Source organism: Bos mutus, chromosome 26, assembly GCF_027580195.1.
Source record: "Bos mutus isolate GX-2022 chromosome 26, NWIPB_WYAK_1.1, whole genome shotgun sequence".
NCBI classification, from domain to species: domain Eukaryota; kingdom Metazoa; phylum Chordata; class Mammalia; order Artiodactyla; family Bovidae; genus Bos; species Bos mutus.
In genome coordinates this window covers 34,849,446-34,869,996 of record NC_091642.1, presented here as the reverse complement: position 1 = coordinate 34,869,996, position 20,551 = coordinate 34,849,446, and the positions used below count along the sequence as shown (strand labels likewise).

General features: G+C 44.7%; 1 protein-coding gene across 1 annotated transcript in view; it reads right to left on the bottom strand.

Annotated features, from left to right (window-relative positions):
• The window catches only part of PDLIM1 (PDZ and LIM domain 1), a 40,740-nt gene that overhangs the window by 10,089 nt on the left and 10,100 nt on the right, over window positions 1–20,551 (bottom strand). The window contains exons 2-4 of the mRNA XM_005898827.3: window positions 13,139–13,290; window positions 11,531–11,615; window positions 7,298–7,494 (exon numbers count right to left, since the gene is read on the bottom strand). Of these exons, the coding sequence (XP_005898889.1) occupies window positions 7,298–7,494; window positions 11,531–11,615; window positions 13,139–13,290 (434 nt within the window). The remainder of the gene's footprint in view (window positions 1–7,297; window positions 7,495–11,530; window positions 11,616–13,138; window positions 13,291–20,551) is intronic.

Sequence of the window (20,551 nt, the reverse complement as noted above, 5' to 3'; positions counted from 1 at the left end):
AAGCCTGTTCCAGTCAAAAGAGGAGCTGGGATGAAAGTCGGAAAGTCAAGGAGAACAGAGAAAAAAGCACACCTATGGTTATGGGACAGTAACCCTGGGAAGAGAGTCTGCTCCACCAAAACAGCAAAGTGACCAGAGTGGACATAAAAGACATTTTTTTTTTTTTTTGCACCATCACCTGCAGCACAACTTAATAATCTGTATATAAATCTCAACTAAAACAAAGAAGCCATAAGAAAAAAATCCCACTGCTGCTATAACCTTGATGGCATCATTTTTCTCACACAGTAAGTCAACTTTGGTTCCACACTAAAACTGCCTGTTTGTGTGACATATTTGAGACAAAAAGAGAGATGACTTGAATTATAAGATGCATCCAGAAAGAGAAGATATTCTCTTCATAAAAATAATTTTCCAGGACATCCCTGGCAGTCCAGTGGTTAAGACTTCACTTTCCAATTCAGGGCGTGCAGGTTCCATTCCTGGTCAGTGAACTAAAATCCCACATGCCTTGGCTGAAAAACCAAAACATAAGACAGAATTTTTGTAACAAAATTCACTAAAGACTTAAAAAAGTGGTCCACATTAAAAAAAAAAATCTTTAAAAATAAATATATAAAAAATAAAAATCATTTTCCCACTGGGGAAGATGGGAGTAGGCATAAGTGTCCCTATTCTTCCCGCTAAGTACATCTAAACACCTGGACATCAAATATAAGATGAACATAAGATGCAGAAGGGGGACAGGAAAGTGGGTGTGGATAGGGGTGGAATCTAATTGGAGCAATAATAAAACTGCTTAACAGAAAAAAAAAAAAAAAAGAAGGGGGACAGGAGAAGGCAGGCCAGCCAGAGACCCTGGGACCCAAGGAGTAACACGAATGAGTTCCCAGGGTTTCCTTTTTGCTTCATATATTTCAGATGTGGAGCTAAATAATGTTGCCCAGAAAGGGCAACAAACTTAGATAAGACAAGTCCCCAGAAAAGCATGCCCTCTCCAACAAAATGATGGAGAAGGCGACAGCCAGGATGGTGCAAGACTCGGAAACAATAACCACTTTTTTCCGGACAAATGAAGAAAAAAAAAAAGGTCAGTGCAGAGTCTTGACTTCCACCGTCACTGGGCTGAAATGAGATGCCGCAACCACCCCCCTAGGGTACTGGAGAATGACCAGGAGGAAGCCCGGATGCCATCCCTGCCCAGCTGAATGAAGACGGCCTAGCGGCTGTCTTTCACTACCGCCCAGCAGTGAACAGGCCACCACTCACCCGCTATGAGTCTCTGGAGGCCATGTGGGTACCCACAACTCCCACGCCAGCAACAATGCACAGCCCCCAGTAACCTCCAGTATCAACACAGAGAGAGTGGGGAAACTAAACTTCTACTCCCAGCTTGGTTAAAACCACTCCTCCAGGTGGCCCATCACCTGCCCGGGGATGGTAGGCTCCCACAGTTCCCTGTGGGTGGGAGGAAGACAGACAAGGGCAGAGACCAGGAGCCGTGGATGGGCAGGGGTGGTGGCTTCCTTCCCCCAGTTGCAGCCTGGGCAAGTGACCAGCTGATGAGTCTCTTCTACGTAAATTTTGCCCTTCCCTGAGACCACAGAGCATGTTCATTCTTTGAGCTTCACTGATGTGACTAACCCCAACATTCTAATTTTCAGGATGTTACCAATGATGGAAACTGGCTGAAGGGTACAGAGGATCTCTCTGTTTTGCTTCCTATAACTGCAGTGTGCATCTATAATTACTGCAAAATAAAAAATTAAGTATAAGAAAAATTTTCTCCAAATGATGAAGGTTAAACACTAACTGGAAATGATGTAGAGATTTTAGTATGTGATTTTTACATAGGTGGTGAGGATGCAGGCTAACTCAGATTCTTCGTGTCTGAGATGCCCCAACCTGGTTACCCCAGTGTTCACCAAATATGTAAATCTGAGAAACCCGATGGAATCATTTTTGAAAGGGGATCCTGGCCAGAAGGCTCCCTAAGTTTTAGTCTTCAAAGGCCTAGATGCTGGACCTAATGAGAAACCAGAGGAGTAATTATGACCACCAGGAGAAGAGGGTGGGCTATCCAGACCTCAGAGCCCAGTCTGTGGGCCGTGGACAAGTTTAGTTAGAGGAACAGGCAGCCACCTTCATGAAGGAGATTTCCTTCTGACCCAGTTCCAATGAGTCAGGGCTACTATAGTCCCTCTGGAATCACTGGAACAAAGAACAGTGAATGTACTCCCTTATTTCTACTATACTGATTTAGAAATCTGCCTCATGAGTTCATGGGGGGATTGCCTGAGAACACAATTAGGAAAAACTAGTATCTTGGGGCTACTATGTTGGTTGCCTGCATGCTAAGTCCTTTCTTTGTGACACAATGGACTGTAGCCCGCCAGGCTCTTCTGTCCATGGGATTCTCCAGGTAAGAATACTGAAGTGGGTTGCCATGCCCTCCTCCAGAGGATCTTCCCAACTCAGGGATCAAACCCATGTTTCTTAGGTCTCCTGCATTGAGTTCTTTACCATTGTACTACCTGGGGGAGCCCAAATGATTATTCCACAAAGAGGCTACCACTCTATCAGAAAGGTAATCAACTGTGCTGGTTGGCTGAACTTAAGCTACAGTGCTGGGAAATATAGAAGCATACAGTGAGTTACAGCAAAATCTTCTCCATGACATTTGTCTACATGCTTCCACTCTACAGAGCTCCTAGTACTTGGAAGTAATGGGTATGGAGCACTTCATCCATGCTGAAATCTGTAGTAAGTAGCATTTATAGAGTACCACCAGAGGCCAGGCCCCATGGTGGATATTTTTTGCACATCTCACTGAAACTTCTCAATAATCTGGTGGTCAGCTAGTTTGCATTATCTGCTTTATAGATGAAGAAACAGTTTTAGAGGTTGTGTGGTTTACCCAAGGTCCCAACAGCTAGCAAGAGGCAGAGCTAGAATTCAAGCTCAGGTCCCTCTATCTATCAAGCTTGCACCTTTAAGAAAGTATCAAGTGGCATTATATATATACATTGAAATCTAGGCCCAAATCACCAGAAAATGACCACAGCCCCTAAACTCAGTGGAAAGAGGTCAGAGAGCAGGTGAAAGTTTTCTTTTGAACAGAGCAGAATTTCCTCCACCCTTAGTACACAGTAGGCAGTCAATAAATGACTGTTAAGCTGAAATGACCCAGAGACCCTCCCACTCAATCTTGTGTGTGTGTGTGTGTGTGTGTGTGCTGAGAGTTCAGGTGGCAGATGGTACCTTTCATATGCCTTACCAGGTTAATTTGGAAATGGCAAGGCACCTATGTTCTTGTCTGATGGAGATGTGGCTCTGGGAAATCCTATAAGACACACACACCAGGCTATTTTGAAATGCATGCGACAAAGAAACTCAGAGTGCACCCCAGGGAATCAGTGATGACCTCAGATGCAAAGTATGAAGTGAGCCAATTCTGGAACCTCAGCGAATTTCACAGACTAAACAGTGGCGGGGTGAGCACTTGCGACTTCTGCTGACGGAGCAGGCAACAAGACCCGGTGGCTGCTGGGTTTGCACAAGACTCCTCCTTCCTGATGAGCACAACTGCCCTCTCTTGGAATAGACCAGTAAGCAGAGACCCATGCAGAGGGCACTTCCTCTGCCAGGGGCTGCCAGTATCTCCACTGTTTCTGGATTCATCCTCAAAGAGTTTGGGATGGAGCAGAAGCTGGGCCCCTCTCTGCTGTGAAAATCTGGAAGGAGACTGGTGATAAAGACTCAGAGGCTACTGTAGCCAAAAAGTCTGCAACAGGAGGGGACAGGGCCTGGAGGACAGGCTTGCACAGCGTCCAGACAGTAGAGATTTAATTGTTTCGGATTGGAAGGAGGGGGCAGGCGGGAAGCATGAGAGAAGAAAGAAGACACGAATGAAAGAATAACGGCCAAGGCCATACTAAAAATACTCCCCAGGCACATACTTCTCCCAGTGCATAGCAGCCTTTCAGTGAAGGATGTGTCATTTCCTGGGTTATTAAATCCAGATCATGGAACATTCCACTCTGGGACTGTAAAAGAGGGTCGCATTCTCAGCCTCCCTCAGCACAAAAGCACCAAAGAATGGAGATCACAGCTCTCAGTGTTTCACCCCCAGCTCCCCACTGAGCTGCCTGAGAGAAAGCTTCACTTCAGAGTCTGCCCATGGAAAGCTTAGGGGGGCCCAGCGTGGCACTCTTTCTCAGGCACCCCAGAAGTTCCCACAGTCACCTTGAAAGGCAGCCCCATCCCAAGCCTGTAGGACTCAGAATTGGAGGGCAAAGAAGTGTTAATAGCCACTTTGCCTTGGTATACTACAGCAAATGCTGGTGACCACTAACATCTTGCAAAGCCAAGTCACATCACAAGAAGTCTCCCCTAATAGGCCCTGTGAAGCTCAGAAAGAAATCACAGAGCCCTCTTGGTGCTGGGTCCAGGGGCCTGCATGCAGCCAAGTACCCCATGATGTCTCTCTGTCTTTCTCAGGGAGAAGGACCATATGATAAAGTATGATCAAGGAGCTCTCGAGAGGGTCCCCACAATAGCTCCTTTCAAACATTTAAGTAGTTTGGAACCTCTCATGCCGTAACCTGTCCTAATCTGCACCTGAAGCAATGGGTTTGTCATTTAATCACCCTAACAGCCAGGCAGAGTCTTGCTGAAGGTGAACTGCAGAGAAACTGAACAGCAAAACTGGCTTCAGAGCTAAATATGAGAACTGAGGATTTCAACTCTAAACGAAGACAAAAAAACAGTCTAAGGAATGAGAGAAAATATTTGCGAGCAATGTGACCAACAACAACGGGTTACCTTCCAAAATATGCAAACAGCTCATACAATTAACATAAAAAAAAAAACAATCAAAAAATGGGCAGAAGACCTAAACAGACATTTCTCTCCAAAGATGACATACAGATGGCCTACAGACACATGAAAAGATGCTTAACATTGCTAATTATTAGAGAAATGCAAATGCAAACTACAATGACGTACCACCTCACAGAATGGCCATCATCCAAAAGCCCACACATAACAAATGCTGGAGAGGATGTGGAGAAAAGGGAATCCTCCTACACTGCTGGCGGGAATGTAAATTAGTGTAACCACTATGGAGGACAGTGTAGAGGCCCCTTAAAAAAACTAAACATAGAGCTACTCCTGGGCATATATCTAGGAAAGACGAAAACTCTAATTTGAAAAGATACATGTGCCTCAATGTTCACTGCAGCACTATTTATAATAGCCGAGTGCCTAGCAACAGACCGTTGGTTTAAGAAGACGTGATACACACACATACACCAGAATATTACTCAGCCACTAAAAAAATGAAATATCGCCATTTGCAAAATGAATGCTGCTGCTGCTGCTAAGTCGCTTCAGTCATGTCCGACTCTGTGCGACCCCACAGACAGCAGCCCACTAGGCTCCTCTGTCCCTGGGATTCTCCAGGCAAGAATACTGGAACGGGTTGCCATTTCCTTCTCCAATGCATGAAAGTGAAAAGTGAAAGTGAAATCGCTCAGTCGTGCCCAACTCTTAGCGACCCCATGGACTACAGCCTACCAGGCTCCTCCGTCCATGTGACCAGACCTAGATAAAATCATACCAAGTGAGACAGAGTCAGACAAAGACAAATATTATATCACTTATATGTGAATAACACAAATGAATCTATGTAAAAAACAGAAACAGAGTCACAGACATAACAAATTTATGGTTACCAAAGGGGTAAGTGGGGGAGGGATAAATTAGGAGTGTGGCATTAACAGATATACACCACCATATAGAAAACAGATAAACAATAAAGATTTACTGTGGAGCACAGGGAACTATATTTAATATCTTGAAATAACCTATAATGAAAAAAGAATCTGAAAATATTTAAGTACACACATATAGATAAAAAACTCAATCACTCAGCTGTATACCTGAAACTAACACAAGGTTATGAATCAACTAAAAAGAAGAAAGAACTGAGGGTTCCAAGGAGGAAAGATCCTCTGAGATCAGACAAGTTTGGACCACATGATATTTTCCAACAAATTTGACTGTCACTGGCATCAAAAAATCAAGAGATTTCAGATGAAAAACTTTCTGACTTCTGTTTTGATGCAATTATCCATCAGAAATGGAAATCCTAGGTCAGCACGTGGAGTCTGACTGGAACCAAGGAGTGGTTTCCCCTCTGGACTGGGCATGCACTGTACCACTCCCATGAGCTGCCCTGCTCCCCCATGTCTGCACCCAGAGCTCTGTCCTCAAGTCCTCATCTTCCCTGCCACCTTTGGGCAAATGAGGTGACAACTTATGACCTAGTCCCTCCTGTATTCCACCGCACAGAACTGATCCCATCTCTTACTCTCTCTCCATTCTCAAACCCAGTTCTTTGCCATGGGCCGCAGGATTCCCTGTGTTTTTGGATTCATCTTCAAAGAGTTTGGGAGGGAGTTGATACTGGGCCCCCTCTGCTGGGAAGACACAAAGGATCCTTTAGATGAAGACTTAGAGGCAGCTGTGGCTAAAGGGCACAGGCCTCCCCAGCCCTGAGCAAGATGTCTCCTTAGACCTCCCCACCCTGGCCAAGCCCTCCTCTATCCCAGATGAGAATCTGTTCCAATGGACACACATTTATACGTGCACGGACATCTCTTCTTCCTATCGTTTCTACTGGTCCACTGGAGGGAAAAAAGCAAACATTGCTTCACCAAAAACTGCATCATGAAGTACCCATCCCTTGCCCACATTGGATGGTGAACACAAGCAGAGAGCCCCAACTCTAAACACTGAAGAATTTTTCAGGAAGCAGCAGGGCTGTCAAGAAAGGAGGATGGAAAAAAAAAAGAAAGGAGGATGGTCACTTGGAAGAAGACAGTGACCACAGAAATCAGAACAATAATAACAGGGTCTCAGTGAAGAATCAACTGGACATTTTACAGCTTACTTCTTATTTCACAACAACCCTACAAGGCAGGTGGTGTCACCCCGTTTTCAGAGACGAGGAAAATGAATACAGAAACAACTGTGCTAGGGACTTCCCCAGTGGCCCAGTGGCCCAGTGGTTAAGACAGTCCCGTCCACTGCAGAGGGTGAGGGTTTGACCCCTGATTGGGTAACTAAGATTCCACATGCAGCCAAAAAAGTTAAAAAACAAAGACAGTGCTAAAGCAGACGTTTTTCTCTGGGCTAGTGGTTGACCCTTCTCCACGCTGCCTGCACAGGCCTGTTCTGGTGTGGTAAGCCTCTCCCAGGACTGGCCCAGGGCAGACTGCATGGGCCTACTCACGCTCTGCCGTTCTCCTGCCCACTGGCTGCTGTCTTTGACTCCAAGGCGTTGTTGAAGCTGGAGATATTTTCAGAGGAGTAGAGGCCAGCTGGGTTGTTGTACTGGTTTGTGATGACCCTGGGGGCAGAGCTGGAGGCGGGTGAGGCAGTAAAGGGCACGGCACTCCGGTTGTGGGCGCTTCCTATGTGGAGGGCCTCCTGCAGGCAGGGATCAAAGGAGAGATCAAAGCGGTGTCCAGTATGTACTACTAAGTACATCCGGTACTGAGGTCCAGCAGAACCTGATCTTCTGCTGGATACCCCTAGGTAGGACATCCCTTGATGCCCTAGGCTGTCCGGATCCAAGTCAGAGCTGAAACAGCCTTTCAGGACACATTCCAGAGGGATTAAGTACCAGGAGGAGAGGAACCCGCATCACTTCAGTGCAAAGCAGGAGATGATAAAAGGTAGAGATAAATTCCCCAGAAAGGAAAGGTTTAGACAAGCAAGATAAGAGGGTTGTGGTGTCAACACTGAAGTGGCTGATGACTAGGCAGACAAGCCTGGGTGCACTAGCAGAAGCAGGCTACAGGGAATGACTGAACTGTTGTTTCTTGTGAGGGAAGGCCAAGCTGATAAGATGGAAGGCTGGGGGATACCTATTATGGGGCCATGCCCAGGTAGCTGCAGGAAAGGACTTTAAATTCCTCTTGTGCTCATCCCCCTCTTTCTGTAATTTGGGGAAGCACCCACCATCAACCTCCACTCTAGACTGCCAGGTCTCAGTAGATAATTACTACAGCCACACCACCTCAGAGCTACTCTATGAACACCCCTCAAAAGCTTTTAAACTAACATTCCTTTTTAAGAAAAAAAAAAAAAAATTCACAGCTTTTCTGATGGCAGCAAGGTGCTTTCTGCACAGGCATTCTGGGTCAACCCCTCTCCTAGCTGAGAGCGTACCCTGTGCAATCTATTAAACATGATGTGCGCCCTATTTTCTGGGCTTCCCAGAAATCTTCCTGAAACCCGGACTCCTCATTAACACTCAGACCCAGAACAACTGCCCCAAGAGTCCTGTCCTCTGCTGCTCTTCCTTTTTTTTTTTCCTCTTTCTTTACTAAGCCTTAAAGTCTTTCATGCTTTCTCAGAATTGATGATGAAAACCACTAGCTTAATTCACTGTGTACTGACTTAGCTCAGTTGGTAAAGAATCAGCCTGCAGTGCAGGAGACCAGGGTTCAATTCTTGGGTTGGGAAGATCCCCTGGAGAAGGAAATGGCAACCCACTCCAGTATTCCTGCCTGGAGAATCCCATGGATAGAGGAGCCTGGCAGGCTACAGTCCACGTAAGAGTCGGACATGACTTAGCGACTAAAACACCACCACTGACTTAAAAGACAACATGAAAATGTGTTTATGATGATTCAGACAGGCTCCCTCTTTGACATGTTAGAAACAGTGAGGTTTTCCTGTACACCTTACACTGAGCTGACTTGATCCACATTGGACAAAAGTTCAGTACATGTAGTGTGTTCACCAAAGGGAAGTATAATTAGTTCTGCAAATAACTTTAGCAAAGTTTTAGGAAAGTTTTTACTGCACGAGGAATAACAATGACATAAGAAGTGGTCTTTAACGGCCGCAGACTTCCCAAGGGGTGGCCTGGGACCCTGCAGCTCTGTAGGGCACTCGCACAAGCAGCAGCCAGGATGGCAATTCTTTTCTCCTCTCTCCTTCCCTGTAGCAATTCTGAGGAGCATCTCTTGATGCTGAGCACCAGGGAAGAGCCCTCATACTCTGTCTCCGCTCAGGTTTTTCCCTGTTGCCTCCTGTTTGGCTTTGAGCAAGTTAATCTCTCTTAGCCTCTGGATTCTGCCTGGCACCACAGCAGTCAACCAGCGTCATTCCCTTCTCCCTCCACAGAAACCCATGTTCAACTGCAATGGAAGTCAGTAGAAAATGCAGGTTGGAAATTCTGATTTTTCACTCTACAGAGAATCTCCCAAGAATGTATCTGTTTTGTACATAAAAGGAGTATCTCTAACCCCAAGTGAATACTGGTCTTTCCAGAAATCAGGCGGTTAATTCAGGGCCTGCCTTTTGGAAGGGATGATGTCATTGTTTGGGCTTTGTATTTATCAGTCACCGAGGAAACTCAATAATGAGGAAATATAAACTAGGTGTGTAACTGCACTGACCTCAGATAAGCTGGGGTGTGGGCTGGCCTTACATGAACGAACAGATCCTTCAATTACAGATGAACTCTGCTCTTACTCACTCCTCTATTTTAGAGTGACTGGAAGTGGAAGATTTTGGGAAAATGAGAGGTGGGAAGTTTTTCATATGAACAAAGAATTACTGGAATTCAAAAAAATATATAGTCAAATTAAATGCTAAAGTGTTTGAGGTTTTTTTTTAATCTGAAGAAAATTACCTTCAAAAGACTAAAGATAAGTACTCATGTTTAAGATGGAAATTCAAGTATAATACATATAAAAAGTATAATACATATAAAAAGTATAACTGAAATTTAAGTATTGCCTTCCTGAAGTGAAAAACTAGGATTTTAGAAAGACGGCACTAAAACAAAATCATTCCTGATATATTATAAAACATACGACGACTTAACAGATTAAAACTGAACATTTATAGTAAACTTAATGAAGTGGCTGAGAACTCCCTAGGAAACTGGAATTGACTGTGGCATGTTTTAAATTAGTTTGCACAGCTGCCAATTTATAAACTGAATGCCATTTCATGAACTTTCCTTAGAGGAGCTGTAGAGAATAATACAGTCATGTCAGTTTTGAAATGGCAGATGCAAAATGATCCTTAAAGTGACTGTTAGGACTAAGTATTATTTTTATTAACTAATGGGAAAAATTTTGTCTGATTACACTTCTGACATTTTAATGGAAGACATTTGAGAAATACCATTCACATACAACCACTAATTTACCCACACTAATGTACCAGTGAGTTCAATTTCACACCAGTTTCTGTTTTAGGTATAAAAGATAACTAGCTATACTTTATCTTTTGATTATATCTTGCTGCTGCTGCTAAGTCACTTCAGTCATTTCCGACTCTGTGCGACCCCACAGATGGCAGCCCACCAGGCTCCGCTGTCCCTGGGATTCTCCAGGCAAGAACACTGGAGTGGGTTGCCATTTCCTTCTCCAATGCATGAAAGTGAAAATGAAGTCGCTCAGTAAGTGTCCGACTCTTCATGACCCCATGGACTGCAGCCTACCAGGCTCCTCCGTCCATGGGATTTTCCAGGCAAGAGTACTGGAGTGGGCTGCCATTGCCTTCTCTGGATTATATCTTAATATACCATAAAAATGATACACTGTCTGAAACTGAGAAAAAAAATTAAACTTCAAATCTTCAATTGGGGCTAAATGTATAACAATCACAAACCATTTTAGAAGAAGTTTTCAAAAGCCATTATTGAGTTACTACTAACATACCACTAACAACTCATTCATTTATCCAACAGACACACTGTGAAAAGTAGCCTACCAAGTGTGAGGAGTTTTACAAAGATGTTCTAAACATTCTTCTTTACATTTCCTGTCCTTATTGCTAAAGAACATCCATCCATTCATTGTACAGAAGAAATAAAATCATTATTAATGATTCCAAATATGGGATCTCCAGACAATTTTCCATCCCAGGAAATTCTATTTGGCCAACAAAACTGTGCATTGACTCCCTACCCTATTTTCCAATATGAACTACCAATTAATTTTAGTAATTTTAAGGAAAACTAGAGCACTTAGCATTTCCACCCTAAGACTCTCAGAAACCAGGTAGTGGGATGAAGGGTGGCCAGGGATATCTGGGTCCACTACTACATGTCCCTGCTAAGTTGTAGGCCTCAGGACCCAAACTTCTTTCCATCTTTAGCACATTTGCATCAGCGGTCCATCATGAGCTGAGTCAGTGCTTCTATTTTGCCATGGTTCTGCCACTCTGTTCTACACAGGAAAGCTTCCACCCGCTTCCGTATCCCCTTCCTAACCAGGCCCTGACGTCACTGCTCTGGGGTTTTCCAGCCCTTTCCTCCTGCAGTTCCCTTACGGGAAGAACCGAGTAAGAGCCAGGTCCCAGACGTGTCAGTGGAGGGCCCTTCCTGCGTCCTATCCCCAGCATCCAGGGCAGGAAAAGCAGAGGTGAGCTGAGCTGTGTCAAAAGTGGAAATGTCCCGGGATGCTAAAAGCAAGAGCGCTGGTGAGCAAGTACTTACTTGGGGTTCAGAGGCTAAATTCATCTTGTATGGGTGACGTTTCCCTTCCTCTGTCACCAGAGGAGACCAGATTTTCTGTTCAGATCTGCAACAGATTGACAAAGCTAAGCTGTTTCATGCATGCCAATAAATAATACACACTAAAAATGGAGTCGGGTTTTGTCCCCTCTTACCCAGCTACTAGCATTCTGCTCCCCAGCCTCCCCTCTGTTTTACCACTGATGTGATTTTCGGAAGCATCAACCTCATGACATCATGTCTGATTGCTACTCTGACAGCTGCCCACTCAGCCCTGAGGGATTTCCCAGGCTGCTGGCCCTTCGTCCAGCCTCAGCCCTCCCCCAATACATTCTGTGTTGCTGACCCAGCTGCACCAGCCTCCTCCAGGCTCCTGAACCTGCCTGATGCCACCCCACCTCTGCTCAGGACAGAATGAGCTTCTCTGTCTCATCCAGTGTTCTTGATGCAGACCAGACAACCAGCTTGATCATGGTGCCTCTCCTGAACTTGGAAAAACATGTCTCTGTACCATTACACAGCAACACTCTAGGTCTCCTCTAAGTTATCTTTAGCGTTTTTGTTTTTCACTCTTACAGGTACAGAATATTTGTACTTATCCTTCTATGGTCAGATGGCCTAGCACGGGGCCAGATATATACAAGATGTAGCTGCTCAATTTAATGGTAAATGGATCAAAAAATCAATCTATGAATGAATGTCTAAAAGGAGAAGATTGCACTGAGATAGGAATGGAGAATGAAGGGTAAATGTGCTCCTGAGGGGATAGTAATAAAACAGTGCACCTCTCATGAGGGCAGGGCTCGGAAGCATATAAGCATGTAAGATGCTTTGGCATCCTGCCCCACACTTGGTCTTCCTGCCAGTCCTGGTACAAGGTAGAAGAAAGCCATAAAGCTACTTTGCAGAGGAGACCAAAGGGTTCACGATGAAGCACTGTGCAAGCTAAGGTTAATGAGACATTGAAGACAGGTAAACAGGAGATCCGAACGAAGAATGTAAACTTGATCCAACAGGAAACAGGGAGCTATACAGGTCGAACCAAATCATTTCTGAAACCATGCCTTTACAGGACCCCTTCCAAGACTAAATGGAAGAGAAACGGGAACTCTGTCCCAATTACGACTCCCAGAGCATTCTTCTCATTCATCAACTCTAGCTCTCCTTTCTTAAACTTTCAGCACTTTGTCTAATGTGCTCAATGAAGTCTGTCTCTGTAACTGTAATCTAGAGCAGCATCCAGGGCTCAGTGTTGTGTGGCGGGAGCAGTAGATGCTCAGTGGTTTCATTTCATTATATCTGACAGTATATAAATTGATTTTACTTCCTCAAAATTTTGGTTAGTTGTGTTAGATCAAGTGACAATTCAAGTATCTTAGAAAAAGATGCCCACACAGTGAGAAGCACTGTAAAATCAGAGAGGAAGATGAGCAATCTGAAAATCCAATTCCACAGACCTTCAGCCTACCTATACCACACTACCTATATGGCACTGAGCTGGGGGTATAGGGAATTCTGAAATAGGTGAGGCAGTCCCTGCTCAAAAGCAGCTTCTGGTCGCTCGGAAATGAGAGAGCATTTCCTCCTCACCTGGCTACTGTGAGAGTCATGTTGTCTGTGCAGCCTTTGATTTTGTTCTGAGCTTCCAAGTGTGTCATATTGCTGGTATTTTCCCCATCGATGGCTGTGATTACATCTCCAACACATAAATTACCTATAGCAGCCTTGCTTCCGGGAGTGACCTGGGAAAAAAGGAGTGAGCAGGTTTAGGTACCGTTTGCCTCCAAGGAAACCACTGAGTAAGTTACCACTGGGTTAAGGACTCACTGATATGAGTCAAAGCATTTAAAAAGTAAAGAAGGCTAAATTCATAAGTTATAATGATACTGACCCCTTAAAATTACGTAATACATTGAGGTTTACTAGTTGTTTCTATAAACCATTTCACTGGACCCACACAATAACCTTGTGAGAAAGGAAGGCAAGTATCAGTCCCAATATGGTCCCCATTTTAGAGACCAGGAAACTTAGGCTTTGAAAGATCTGTGACTTACCTGGGATCAGCCAACTAGTATATTACTATGTTACTAGTCTGGACATGGAACAACAGACTGGTTCCAAATAGGAAAAGGAGTTCGTCAAGGCTGTATATTGTCACCCTGCTTATTTAACTTCTATGAAGAGTACATCATGAGAAATGCTGGACTGGAAGAAACACAAGCTGGAATCAAGATTGCCAGGAGAAATATCAATAACCTCAGATATGCAGATGACACCACCCTTATGGCAGAAAGTGAAGAGGAACTCAAAAGCCTCCTGATGAAAGTGAAGGTGGAGAGTGAAAAAGTGGGCTTAAAGCTCAACATTTAGAAAATGAAGATCATGGCATCCGGTCCCATCACTTCATGGGAAATAGATGGGGAAACAGTGGAAACAGTGTCAGACTTTATTTTGGGGGGCTCCAAAATCACTGCAGATGGTGACTGCAGCCATGAAATTAAAAGACACTTACTCCTTGGAAGGAAAGTTATGACCAACCTAGATAGCGTATTCAAAGCAGAGACATTACTTTGCCAACAAAGGTTCGTCTAGTCAAGGCTGTGGTTTTTCCTGTTGTCATGTATGGATGTGAGAGTTGGACTGTGAAGAAGGCTGAGCACTGAAGAATTGATGTTTTTGAATTGTGGTATTGGAGAAGACTCTTGAGAGTCCCTTGGACTGCAAGGAGATCCAACCAGTCCATTCTGAAGGAGATCAGCCCTGGGATTTCTTTGGAAGGAATGATGCTAAAGCTGAAACTCCAGTACTTTGGCCACCTCATGCGAAGAGTTGACTCACTGGAAAAGACTCTGATGCTGGGAGGGATTGGGGGCAGGAGGAGAAGGGGATGACAGAGGATGAGATGGCTGGATGGCATCACTGACTCGATGGACATGAGTCTGAGTGAACTCCGGGAGTTGGTGATGGACAGGGAGGCCTGGCGTGCTGTGATTCATGGGGTCGCAGAGTCAGACACGACTGAGCGACTGAACTGAACTAAAACCAAATTGTCCACAATATTACATTTCTGTAATGGTTTTGATTTTCACAGTGAGCTTAGAGTACTTTTGTAACTGAAAAAAAGCAACAAAGAATATTTTAAAGTATGAACCAGTATACACTGGTTCCTCCTAGCCAAAAAGTTAACTATTAGGGTCAGCCCCTATAGGTGGCTGATTTTCTTCACGCCAATGCTTCTAAAACAAGGGGTTCCAAATTTATGGGCCACCATGCTTGAGCGAAGCCAGCCAATGACTGCAGTGGGTCATCAAATCCATCTGCCTGCTGAGCATTACGTGTGACCTGAATAATTATCATGCCTCATTTGGAGTTGTACAACTATTTTTCAAGTGAATACAGACACTATTGTGATGAACAAAGTACAAACTCATTTTGAAGCAGCACTAAGCTCAGAGATGTGTTTACTATTAAGTATTTTTTTAAACCAAGGTATATTAAAAACATCTAGCTTCCCAGGTGGTGCTAGTGGTAAAGAATCTGCCTGCCAATGCAGGAGATGTAAGAGACGCAGGTCCGATCCCTGGGTTGGCAAGAACCCCTGGAGGAGGGTGTGGCAATCCACTCCAGTATTCTTGCCTGGAGAATCCCATGGACAGAGGAGCCTGGTGAGCTACAGTCCACAGAGTGCAGAGTCAGACACGACTGAAGGACTTGGCAGCATACTAAAAACAGGACCATCATCCCAAGGTCAGTCATGACTTTGGCATTAAAAGACCTTCCTCGATGGAAGTCCAAGCCCTCTGGGAGCAGACTACACCCAGGCTCCCAGCACCCACAGGGTTCTGGCCTCACCTTGGAAAAGGCCTTTGACTCCTGGGAGCCCAGTGAGGAAGATTTTGTGAACACTTGAGGGTCTCCATAAGGCTGAACCACAGAGAAGAGGCCCAACACACCAAATTAACACAGGCTTATGCCCTGAGCCTCTGTATCTGATGCAGTTTTCAGCAGCCAGGTTCCAATCAGCCCTTGCCAGAAGGAAACACTGACCTCCTGAGGTGGCCAGTGTTATGTTGCTGTCAAGGTTTTCCCCTCATCAGTGCCTGGACCCCACAAAATAAGGGACGGATGACTTTGGTCCCCAAGGTTCCTTCCGGTTCAGACATGCTATGACTTTATCAGGCAAAACTCTCCTGGAATGTAGCAGGATGTGGAAACCAGTGCAGAGATCCTGACCTCCTAACCTTCCTTTCTGGCTTTCCCATCATCCGTTTACCAGAGATCTGGCCTTTAGAAAATGAAAGCCCCCAATCTAAGGTTCGGACCTTCTTCCCATGCAGCCACTGGGAAAAGAAATTTAATACAGGCAAGCATGGCCGCTCTCCTTTCAGTCGACTTCAGGGAGTTAGCTCTGAGTCACAGTATGTGCAGTAAAAACAAATTCCTCTCATTTTCTGCTTGTCTTCCTGAGAAGACTGACCTGGTGTGACTTCGTATATGTTTTCCCTTTTCTAAAGAACAACACAGACCCCTTGTTTTAAAAATGGCACTAAGCATCACTTTATTTACTCTGTCTCCAGGGAGAGCAGCCTGATGAACTCATTTGTCATAACCAATTCTCATGATGTTAAAGAGAAGTTCCCTTGGATAAAACCCAAAATCACGGATGAGTTCCCTAAGGCCCAGGCCATCCCCCGCCTAAGCTCCAGCTACAGGGGCCTTCCTTCCTTCTTTCCTGCCTCAGGGCCTTGGCACTGCTGCAGCCACTGCCTGATTAACTTCTGGGCTTAAATGACCCTTCTCACAGAAGACATTCCTGATCTCCAGTCTAAATTAGGGCCCGTTGTCAACCTTTTCATACGTTCTCTTCTTCACAGCACTTGTCACATTAAGTCTGTAAGTCTGTTTTCTGAATTTGTTTATATATAATGCTTGAGAGCCATAAGTGTGAGAGCAGGCTTTTGTCTGCCTTTTGCACTGTGATGTCCTCAGGTGCCTAGCTGTGACCAGCACAGTATGTGGGCAATGAATATGTGTCCAATGAATGATTGAATCCAAAATACCTTGCGTTGTTAAATATGTAATCATGCTGCTTCGTTTCATCCTTTTTAAAAAAGTGACTATTTCAAAAGGAATCAAATAACCATCTTCCCCAGCATCACTCTCCTGGAATGCGACCACTCACAAAACTAAAATAAGGTGGGGGTTGGGGGGACAAAAAGCTTGAGAAAAAGAAAACAGAGTTTCCTCTTACTTGCATATGCTCAGCTGCTAAGAACTCCGGAATTTCCAGCACTTGGTTTAAACTGTCTTGAAGGTGAGACACTTCTGCTCAAAACATCCTGACAGATTCTGGACGAGCTAGAACCAGTCTTAAGAGCCCTGAGCCTGAGTAATCAAGGCTTGGCCATCCCCTCTTCTGGTCTTTTTTTTTTTTAACCCAAATTAATGGGAAGTTAAAAGAAATCTCAGAAAGTTGTAAAACACTATCATCAGATGGAACTTGGACGGAATCACATACAAATAGAGTCCATATTCTTTCATGAGCTGTTTATTTCTAGGGGAAAAAAGTGGATTTAAATGAAATTACGGGACTTGCTTTTTACAAAGCTCTTTCACATACTTTCTGCTACTTGACATAATAATGACGATGAACTCACCATTAACATGTAAGATAATTTTACAGATGAGGAAATTGAAACCCAGAAAAGCTGTGACTGACTCAAGTTCACACTGCTAAAGGTTGGAGCCTGAACTTGAAACCAGATCCTCTCATTTAACCAAACTCCGTTTCCTGCTTTACCACAGTGCCAGCAGCAGAAGCTCCAAACCCAAATAACTGTCAGAGCTGAAGACAAATCCAGAATTGAGGAGATTCATCTGTTGTGGCCTTCAACACAGGGAACTGGAGTGTCCCAAACTCCTACCAAGGCCTGGGTACCTCCTGCCATCTATTAACCATCTCCACTGGTCTGTGCTGAGCTGGGACCCAGTAACACCTTCCCTTATAAAATACTCAAATCAGAAATGAAAAGCCCTCAGGAGAGAAGGCCTGCGTCTCCTCTGGTTAGTTCCCATCTTGAATGGAGGACTCCGATCCTTATTGCACATCAACTATTCATCACAATCACAGCAACATTCATCAGCTAATGAGTGCTAATTATGTGTCAAACACAGTGAAAGCGTCTGGCAAGGGTTAATTCACCAATCCTCCCGCGATGCTATCAGGTAGCCAACATTATTGACATCATCACAGAGAAGGAAGTAGAGTAACAAGGGTTAAGCAGTTTGCCTGAGGTTACACAGCTGGTGAGTGGCGGGCTGTGTGGCTCTGGAGTCCTTCCACTTAAACCAGTCTGCCACACTGTCTATTCTAATTTCCTCCTGACCCTCAAATTCCATCAGAACCAGCTCATAAAGGAGTCAGCTTCAGCTTCTTAAAGAGAAGTCCTACACTCTGCTCCAAAGAGACAGGCCCATTAATTACTTCAATGGACATCCGCAAAACCCTCTTCCAGCTTTCTTCCTCAGAGACCATACAATTTGATCACAACTTTTCCTGCCTGAGGATAAATGGGGTTAAGCACAATTTCCACTAAGGAACAATCTGCCATTTTCTGCAGAATTCACTCAAGTCTTTCTCACCCTTTGCCCCGCCAGGCAGACACTTTGCTCAGAGGCCAACCTGTACATCTGCCCTTCACTGCATCATTAAAGCCTGTGCACTGCCGTCAGACTCCTGAACACAAAAGAAGATGCACTGAATTTCACTTCTAAATGGCACAGAATAGGATTATGATGAGGCTCACCTATTTTCTTCAATTTACAAGCCCTTTTCTTCAATTTACATCACAAAGAGTCAGACACAACTGAAGTGACTTACCACACGTGTTGCTGCTGCTGCTGCTAAGTCGCTTCAGTCGTATCCGACTCTGTGCAACCCCATAGACGGTAGTCCACCAGGCTCCCCCGCCCCTGGGATTCTCCAGGCAAGAATACTAGAGTGGGTTGCCATTTCCCTCTCCAATGCATGAAAGTGAAAAGTGAAAGTGAAGTCGCTCAGTCGTGTCCAACTCACAGTTACCCCATGGACTGCAGCCCACCAGGCTCCTCCGTCCATGGGATTTTCCAGGCAAGAGTACTGGAGTAGGGTGCCATTGCACACACATCTAAATAACTAATGCTCTTACATAAACCTGGATGCATACCCACTGGCCATCGCAAATGAAAAGATGACTTTCTTCCTCTGTATTATGGCATATACCTATTTTATCCCTCCTGTTACCTCCTTTCTCTCATTCATTCACTCATCAGACAGACATTCCTTAAGTACTTTCTGAAAGACAGTGTAGCTTATTAAGATGTGGCTTCTGAAGTCAGATAGCCAGGAATCAAGTCCTGGCTCTGACACTTATGAGCTAAGTACCCCTGAGTGGGATATTTCACCTCTGTGTGCCTCCCTCTTCTCACCTATGAAATAGGAGTGATAACTGTCCTGGTGTCAGAAAGTTGTCGTGAGGATTATACAAAATGCCCCAGGCAGAGAACACTCTCAAGTTCACAGCCTCCTGGGGCAGACAGGCATGTACAGCAGCCGATACTAGAAACAAGTAAAGACGCAATGAGAGCCTAAAGGTGGAATCAGGGAAGACTCCCTGGAGGAGGCATGCTTAAAACTGTGCAAAGGCACTACAGGAGGCAGAAAAGAGCATTCCGGCTTATAGGAACTGCATGTGGACTGGCATAGATAAAACACAGGAAGCAAAGGGGGAGGAAAGGGATGAGTCTGGAAATATAAAAACAGATCTGGCTGCAAGAGTTCTGTTATTTTCTTTTTAACAAGGCTTTATCTGTACTTTATCTGGAAAACAATGGGGAACAACAAAGGAATTTAAACATAGCCTCTGACTCAACTGTCTGGTTACTGCCAAGAAACAACCACTTAGACCTAGCTCTACTGACATTAAGGTGACTGCCTTTACAGATAGTCCCTAACAGCAGTTGAGAGAAGCAGATCCATTCAAGGGTCGACCATGCAGCCTCTAGGACAGCCATTTGGAGGCTGGCTTCCCCTAGAGGACTTGCCTGAAGGCACTTACACTTAAAGTTATCTGTTCTATTGACAGCGAGAAGGGATTCCTTTAATCCCTAGGCTCAAGATTGAGGGGGCCCAATAAATGAACCTTGCCTACTATCTCGGCTTTTTAATTACTCTGCCTGCTTTAGCTGAGGCAGACACTCTCCATTCAATTAGTCCACGCCATGCTCCTCTGTCCCCAACACAGAAACCTGGAACCAGTTGCCATTTATCATCCTTCTTGCTGCTATTGATTTTTCCATTACCTCACCCTCAAGTCAAAACCCTTTTGTTGCCTCCCAACCCCTTCAGGCAAACATGCTTGTGACCACTGGCTTAGTTAAAAAATTCTATGTAGAAAAGTTTTATAACCAAGACTATAAGACACCCTGGTTTGTCCAGGACAAAACCTGTTTTCCCAGCTTAATTATCAAAAGCACCCTATTTCACTCTCAACAGTGTTCCAGCCTGGATGATAAATTGTACTGCCACTCCTTTGACAGAGATGGAGGTTTTAACCAAATATAATACTTGTCAATCAGTTGAAACAACTCTGATGCAAAGTCTCCACTGGCCCCCACCCCCAATCCTGCGAAGAAAAAATTGTCCCTATTCAAAAGGTGCTCTGACGTTTATCTGTGGACAGAAATACAGGTGAATTTCCTGAATGTTCACAGAATACTGTTAACCTTGATCCTTTAACATTGACCCTACAACATTGATGCTGCTGCTAAGTCACTTCAGTCATGTCCGACTCTGTGCGATCCCATAGATGGCAGCCCACCAGGCTCCCCCATCCCTGGGATTCTCAAGGCAAGAACACTGAAGTCGGTTGCCATTTCCTTCTCCAGTGCATGAAAGTGAAAAGTGAAAGTGAAGTTGCTCAGTCGTGTCCGACTCTTAGCGATCCCATGGACTGTAGCCCACCA